At 39.6% G+C, this 8,137-nt stretch overlaps 1 protein-coding gene across 1 annotated transcript; it reads right to left on the bottom strand.

Annotated features, from left to right (window-relative positions):
* Window positions 1-4,015: 4,015 nt before the first annotated feature.
* LOC311274828 (myosin light chain 3) lies at window positions 4,016-4,930 on the bottom strand. Its single transcript, XM_084382824.1, has one exon. The coding sequence runs from the start codon at window positions 4,862-4,864 to the stop codon at window positions 4,256-4,258; it is 609 nt and encodes a 202-aa protein (XP_084238950.1). The 5' UTR covers window positions 4,865-4,930; the 3' UTR covers window positions 4,016-4,255.
* Between the last annotated feature and the right edge of the window lie 3,207 nt (window positions 4,931-8,137).

Below are 8,137 nucleotides of genomic sequence, written 5' to 3'. Positions count from 1 at the left end.
AATCACGATGGGTCTAAATTACTGGCTGCCTCTCAACCGGGTATGGAGCTGGATGCCCAGTGCACTAAGAACCTGCTTTGCATGTACTTGACAGCTGCATAGACTAAGTGCCAATTCTGCCCATTTAGCTGCATCTTTTGACTCCTTCTACAGTAACCCAAAAATAGCCTTCATACATGGTGTATTTAAAGTGCTATCACACACTCCAAATCAATAGTTAAATCATAGGGAAAATGGTTAATAAATCATTCTAGCCTTTTGGTGCTATGGCAATCTTAATGACTGGCATTTAATTTACATATCACCATTTAAAATTGAGCCTTCACACGTGGCACAAATGAAGAATATTTAACCTTAATTATAAGCTAACCCAAGCTAAGGCTCCCACAGTGACTGCAATTCAGTACTCCCCATGGTTGCATAATGCATAGTCAATACTTTGCTGTAAGGCTTTTATTGCACATAACATTCCATACACCATGTACATAGGTTACATAAAATACATATTTTTTAAATTTGGTCCTCACAAGCTGTCACCAGCACGGCTAGAACACAGAGGGAACAAATAACTGCAGCAGTTACATGTCTATGTAATCAGTACTATAACATACCTACACTGTTAAATCTGACAAAGTGACTTTTCTTATAAAGCAAAACAATTTGAGGAAACCGATTACCTCAAAATTACCTAAGTAAAGTAGACTAATAATTTGACTGTAAGTTGTAAAAAGGTTTTAGCTTGTACAACGTAAAGCAACATTATGTAACTTTTTTTTATAATAACAGCTTCCAAATTATTTTGATGGTACCTTGTCTTGTAACAGGGTGAATGGCGTCTCAGCTAATCAGCCCCTCTTACTTGTTTCTGCACTACGTAATGAGTTTTGTATGTAGTTAGCACCTACATTACATCTGACAAATTGTTACAGAGCTGGGATTTGTATTTACTTAACTCAGAAACTGTGGGGGCATCAAATCACACAAAATGCCAATGTTTACATAATGCTGCTTTAAATGTAGTAGTCTACTTTACTTGGTTGTTCAGAGGTCATCGGTTTTCTTTTGACTTTTTTTAAAGTAAAGTTAACTTTTAAAACGTACAGTGTATGCGTATTTTCTAAAGCGAAAGATATAGCATGCAATGAAAAGCGACCACCATACCTCACTTTATAAAAGAAACTATTTTAAAGAAGATTTAGTTCCAAAATAATACAGTTTTGCATATTTTAATTGCCATAAAAAATCTAGTACTTCATATTTCTGGTAGATTTTTCTGTTTTTTCTTTTTTCCCACAGTATTTTTGGTCTACATGTTTTTTGCGGTTTGTTTTTTGGTATGTGGTGAAACATAATTACAGTTTGACACTCCTGCATCCAGCAGAGTGGTAATCAACAGAACCAGGTTCCTGTGGGCCCCTGTACTGTTTTGGGCTTGGTCACATTAAAACACACACTGGTAACACATCAACCAACAGTAGCTACAGCAGGGTGATAAATAACTGATCCCTCGCCAAATTGGTAAAACCGTACCTTGACCTGACTTGTTGAAATTTTGACGGTAATGTCCTCAAAAACAGAGAGCAAAACGCGAAAATGGATAGGGTAAAGGTCTATCCATTATACAGAAAAAACGGAACAGTATGCTGATAGCTTTGAAGTGCTTTAACATAATGGATGTATTCCATGCTGGTGGACAGTTCAAGAACTCAAATAAAGCGACATAATTCAGTTCTGTGCTCCGGGGGTTGTACTTTCTTCAAGGTTGGCAGGTCTGCAATAGTATGTAGGAGACCGACATATAGTTTTTAGTATGTATAGTTTTTTTTTATGAACTGTGTGCTTTTACAATCCACTGTGAAGTTGGCAAATCTTTTACTTTATTTCAGGTTGTATGCATTATGTATTTATGTTAATTCATTTTCCAGCCACAGAGCTGTCAGCGTGGTGATAATGAGAGGTAAGGTATGAAGAAACAAAGAGGTGCAATTCGTTATGACTGTGTTTTCTGAATTGTTGAGGTTACAGATGGTGCGACTTTAGAGTTCATATACAGCACAATGAAGCCAGAATATTTCAGTTGATTTTACGAGTGTCATTTGTTTTGTCAGTTTTCTTTAGTTGTGATGGATTTTATTGCCCTCTGGCATCTTCAGCAGCACTCGCTGCTCTGCATAATTTAACCCCCTGGCTGAAAGTTAGACCTATCGGCCCCTGCCTGTAATGTTTGAATCAAGTCTTTGTTAAATTGATTTACCAGAATTAATTCATAAAATGTAAGTTTTCATTTTTTCCCGGATAGTGCAGGTAAAGTTTTAACAAGGTCAAATGTTTCCAAGGCACACAAAGACTTGAGAAAAACGTTTTTTCTATTTGAAATAAATGCAGTGAGTGATTGTTCATAATTGATTCACCAAATGTCTTTTTTATTGTTGTTTGTTTTCTAGCAGCTAATACATTCTTTTCCTCTGTGCGTTTCTCACCCTCTGAGTTCATATGCAATGTTCTTGTTGTTATCAGGCCAGTGTCTTTCCTGTCTACCGCAAAAAAAAAAGGGAAAAAAAAGGAAACAAGCTCTCCCTCCCACCATGGTTATATAATTGAAATGAATCTATACATTATTAAAAAGCAATGCTTTGTTCTTGGGTGAGTTCTTGGTTGTCAAAATAATCAACAAATGTGATGCAGGAAAGGGAAGATGCGACAGTTGGCATGAGTCATCCGAATTGGAATACTCCCACCGACTGTTCATTGTTCATCTGTCCATGGTAGATATAAAATGGAACAGTTGCATGATTGAGTTATATTGTGCGGTACACCATTGCACCATAGACAGGTTTGAATACTGTTGGGAATTGCAGAAAGAGAAGGGCTGCACCCTGGTTGCTTTTAAACTTTAAATTCCAAACTACTCAAACAATCTTAAAGTTTTTTTCCCCGCTATTTTCCTTTTCTTGTGTCTGATTTTGACATTGACAACGTGATTTCTCATGCTGGGGTTTCCAGTTCTGTCAACTCCACTGTGAATAAAAACCCCACTCTGCAGCTATTTTCCTTTTTCTTCCAGCTTTCAATCGCTTTCAGCTCACTGGTCCGTGTGGTTGAGTTTCAACAGTTCTCAATAAACCCTTAAATAAACCGTGTCCAGCCGTGTTTATCGCATGAACTTGCAGAGGCCAGATGTATGCTACCTACTCAGTGCAAAATGATGGCGAGCTTAAGAGCACACTTGACTTTTTGAAATTGAACATGCAGCAGTGTAATCCCCCTAGTGGTCAGAAATATTTCAATGCAGCTGTAAAGGCTTTGCATATAGTGTGGAAGATGCAGATGTTTGTGTGTTGCCCAACTACTGTTATTAAAGTTAAAGACACAAGATTAATGTACTGATCTGCTAAAGTGATAAAAGCAACATGACGCCACCTTCTTATATTTGAGATGCAGCATATTCTTTCTGCTAAATTCCCCAAAAATCTACTTCAAAGACTTAGTTCCTTATACGCTGTTCACCAAGTACTATACAAAACAGTGTAACATGTCGCTTTTAAAAGGCAACACAAATTGTTCCATCAGCCGCTGGAACAGAGATCGGTGCCTGCCCTTGGAGCACCTGTCTTGTAGTTGTCAAAGGGAAACTGATGTGTATGTGTGCGTGTACGTGTGTGTCCAGAATGTGGGAGTATATCTTGATCCACAGCAGCTGCCCCTCAAGCACAACGACAATCCAAACACTCTTTGTTCAAAGTAGAATAGAGTCAGATCTGCTCTATTTTCAGATGGAGCCAAATCCTATTTGTTTTTTTCTTTCTGTCCCAACAATCTTTTCCCCTAATCACATTAACACAGTTGATGTGAAAAGTTGAATAGACATTAAATGAGAGCTTTTTTTCCCCTTCTTTTTTTTTTTAATCAGCAATCCTGCGTGAATCATCATCTTCTCTTCACATTTAAATTTGGGGTGTACTGAAATGACATTTTTGAGGCAGTTTGTAATCATATTTCCTTTATTAATGGAGTTTTCTTTATGGACGTCCATATCCTTATCTCACTGGCATTCCATTATAATTCAGAGTGCTTGTTAAAAAGAACTAATCATAGGTCTTGGGCCAACATTATTTTCACAGAACATTAACTGCTGCTTTTGACAGCAATGAATGTCACGGACTAAGTGACATGCTCACCTCTAAATGGACAAAGCAAGGGTCCAGAAAGTGGAGAAAACAGAGGTAAATCAAGTCTTTATGGTTGAATGTCCCTTTCACCCAGAGAGAATATGCTTTACAAAGGAGGCATAGTTGATACACCCATTGGCATCTTCCTGTCCAGCCATCAGTCTGTCCACCTCGTCTTCTGTCATCCTCTCTCCCAGTGTTGCCAGCACGTGGCGCAGCTCCGCTCCCATGATGGTGCCGTTGCCTTCCTTGTCGAAAACCCGGAGCCCCTCCACAAAATCCTCAAAGTTGCCTTGATCTTTTGCGCGGGAGATATGCTGCAGCATTGGCAAGAAGGTCTCAAAGTCCACCATTTTAGTGCTCATGTCCTCCGGCCGTGGCTTCCCCAGCACTTTGAGCACATCTGCATTGGTGGGGTTCTGGCCCAGGGCTCGCATCACGTCTCCGCACTGGGCGTACGTGATCTTCATCTCTCCGGTCGGTGTGCGGTCGAACAAGGTGAAGGCCTCCTTGAACTCTTCAATCTGGTCAGCGCTGTACTCAAGGGTGATGCTTTTAGGATCAAACGCAGGCTCCTTGGGCGGCTCTGGCAGTGGCTCTGGAGGAGGAGCCGGCTTAGCAGCTGGAGCAGCATCTTTCTTAGGCTCCGGCTTTTTGGGCTCAGGTTTCTTGGGTTCAATCTTCTTTGGTGCCATGTTGTTAAGGGATTCCGGGGTGAGCTGCCACTTGCTGAGAAACAAGCAAGAGACTGAAGGGGATTCGATGTGATTCCCAAGCACAGAGTCACATCCTCTTCCACAGCTTTTATATGTGCTTTGTCTGGGGAGCAAGATAGCAATTTCCACCAGCACACCTATAAAAGGAAGAAACCCGAAATAGATTCCCATAGCAAGTGATGTCAACATTCAATATTGTTCTCAGCTGCTGTCATCTAGCCGACAGGGCTATTTGCTGTCATTAGCGAGGGTCCAGTTGCATTAGGCGGAAAATGTTCTGTCTCTCTGATGGACAAAGGGATCAGAGCACAGCCAATGTATCAGCCCATGAGGGAGAGGGACCAAAATAGCTTTGCTTGCTAACTGCTGGCTGCCTGGGAATCACTGCTTTCTGGAACAATGCTTTTTTGTTTTTTCCAGGACACTGTTGTAACAACATCACAAATAGTTAATTATTTTATTTAAGAGGTCCCGGGATGGATGAGTACACTCCGGGACTTGTTATTATGTATTATCTATATAATAAGAGGGGGGAATTCTCTTTTGAGAAAATAACGATAGGGCTGAAGGGAATGCATTAAACCTGCCTTAGAATTTATGTCATGGATTTATAGTTTTTTTAAGAGACAAAAGGTCTGCCAAAGCTTTTGTCAATGAGAGATGTGTTTGGATAGTATCGGTGCTCAATGATACGTTTGGGGGTTTTGGCAATTTCTCATTTCCCCAATAAATGATAGCTGGCATTTTCCATCCTGTCGCTGAGTAGGTTAGAGTGTTAGAGCATATTTAGGAACCTGGCAGGCTCTCACAGATCCTAAAGGGACTCTTAATTAATGCTTTAATAAAGGCTGATGTACTTTAAAGGTCAACCAGCTGAGCCCATAAATGTTAAAAATACATCCAGTGCCAGTATCAACTGTAATGCAATATGTATGTTGTCTGCTGCAGGTGCCTGATTACAGCGATCAGGGCATTTTCCAGTCATAGTACTGTATACATCATTTCTATATGATAAAAAAGAGTGAAAAACATGTTTTTTTTTAATTTTTTTATCATTTACAAAATGTACAATTAAAACAGGGGTGGTATTGTTCCAAATTGTTATTTACGTTATGTTTACTCATGCTTGCTTACTCTACTACTTTTCACTTCATGTATCATCTGATGTTTCCACGGAAATAAAAGCAAACAGGTGAGCAAATGAAAGGCGAGTCAAAGAGCATTCTCTGGTTTTGACCATCGTAGGAAACATGTGGGATAGGGTATGTGCACAAATCAAAAACGTATATAACAACATTCTAGTTGTTTCAGATATTTTAATGCAGAAATTTTACACATAACAGTTATTCAAATGATTGACTGGCAGTATCCTGTGTGGTTAGACTTTGCCCACTGTCTGTGTGTTTCCATGCCCAACTCAGTATACAGTATAGTATATCGTGCATGCCTACAAGGTGAAAGCAAGCAAGGCAATTCCATTATGTGTCTGGTATATAAATATATAATATGTCACTTGGCTTTATGTAGATGACTGCTCTGTAATACCCTCCAGTGAATGATAAATGAACCAACAAAACATTCATTTCATTTATTATAAGATGTGCAGTACCGTGCCACAATTTTAATCACAGAAACTTTAATTTTATGCATGCATCACAGTTTATCAAGCTAGTTTAAGACAGCTCAAGCCTGTCACGCGATAATCACATTTACCCTTCTCTGTCTTCATGCCAGTCCCCCTTGATCCGTCAATCTAGAGCTCGAAGTCCTTGGACAGTGTAGTTTAAGTGTGCAGATGTGTGTGTGTCTGTATAGCTGTCCTTAGCCTTAGATCATTATCTCCCTTGTCTTTGCTTTTGAGGTCACATGGCTACTAAAACTGACAGCTAATTTGTCGTCTTTTGGTGTGCATGTGGGTCCGTGCACATTCGTGTCTGACAGAAACAAAGAGTGAGACGTGCAACAGAGGGTCAATCGTATATCTATACTGAAACTCTATATATGTAACATTACAGGTATTTCCCACATGGGCACTACTGAATAAAAATAAATGATGGAATGGTTCAATCTTTTACCTCATTTGCTTTTCTCTTTACTTGAATGGGTTACTCACCAGTAATGATTACTGTCATTTCACCCACTAAAAGGATCAAATGAATTCACATCAACCTGTTTCATGATGGTACCATGTGCTAACAGCGATATAATCCTCTCACACTCACTATAACCTCAAAGTAACGTGGCCTGTTGGTTGTCACCTTTGAATTCCAGCAAAGGTAGACCCCTGTTGAATGCATCAGTTTGAGTAACATGACATCAAACAATGGTTTCACAGAGAAACAAACCATTGCAGTCAGTTTTGTGGCTTGAGCATCTGAGCACATCTAAAGCAGGAGCTCTATCAAGCTGTCACTGGGGTGCACACAGATGTGACGCTGGCTGCATAGGTCGCGCGGGGACAGACTTGTTATTGTTCCTGTTTTCTGTCAAACTTCCTTCAAACAAGGCTTCAATCAGTCCTCTGCTGTTGCAATGATTGAATCAGTCGATTACTGCTTTCAGCATCTGAAGTCAAACAAGCAGTAATTTCATTGGTTCCTACGTTCCTCTTTAAGGAGCTGTCAGCTGTCTGTACATGTTGACAAAGCTGTTTTATCTCCGACCTTCAAAAAACGTTATTTTTTTCCCCCCTCATTTTCAAAGCTTTACTTAAACTTGATCAGATTACTACTCACTATGTACTCTTGTCCTGATTAGGGATACTCAGACAGAAACAGCCAGTGTCTGATCACTGCTGTTTGCACATGCACATATTCAACTTGAGTGACATTGGCTTAATAAGAAAAGCGATCAATATAATTAAAAAAAACACGACATAGTAAAGCTGAAAGTCTGATACCAGTCCAGTCAGCATTGAAGATGATGTTGAATATTACATAAAAAAAAAACAGCGCTTTAATCCAAGAGTCCATGAAGGCATAAACCAAATTGCGTTCTCTCATATCATATTGAGGATGTAGTCACTGCAGATGTAATAGAAACCCATAGGTATCAAGGAGCTGACAACACTATTGCGCAAAAAGCAGACATTGGATGACAGGACAATCATGTACAGGAGGATTTGATTAAAACCACGATATGACTGATACACACATTATTAGACTTCATGTAAACACATTCACTGCTCTGTCTCTGATGTGGCTCACTCAAACATGACATCATTTCTGTTTGAGTGAGCCGCATGTCAAAAAA

The sequence above is a fragment of the Pagrus pagrus genome (genome assembly GCF_965226575.1).
Source record: "Pagrus pagrus genome assembly, chromosome: 19".
In the NCBI taxonomy this organism is placed as follows: domain Eukaryota; kingdom Metazoa; phylum Chordata; class Actinopteri; order Spariformes; family Sparidae; genus Pagrus; species Pagrus pagrus.
Note: the sequence above shows the minus strand (reverse complement) of the source record. Positions and strands in the feature narration are given on the sequence as shown.

Coding starts and splice junctions, on each gene's coding strand:
- LOC311274828 (XM_084382824.1), bottom strand. CDS start 4,864: ATGGCACCAAAGAAGATTGAACCCAAGAAACCTGAGCCCAAAAAGCCG.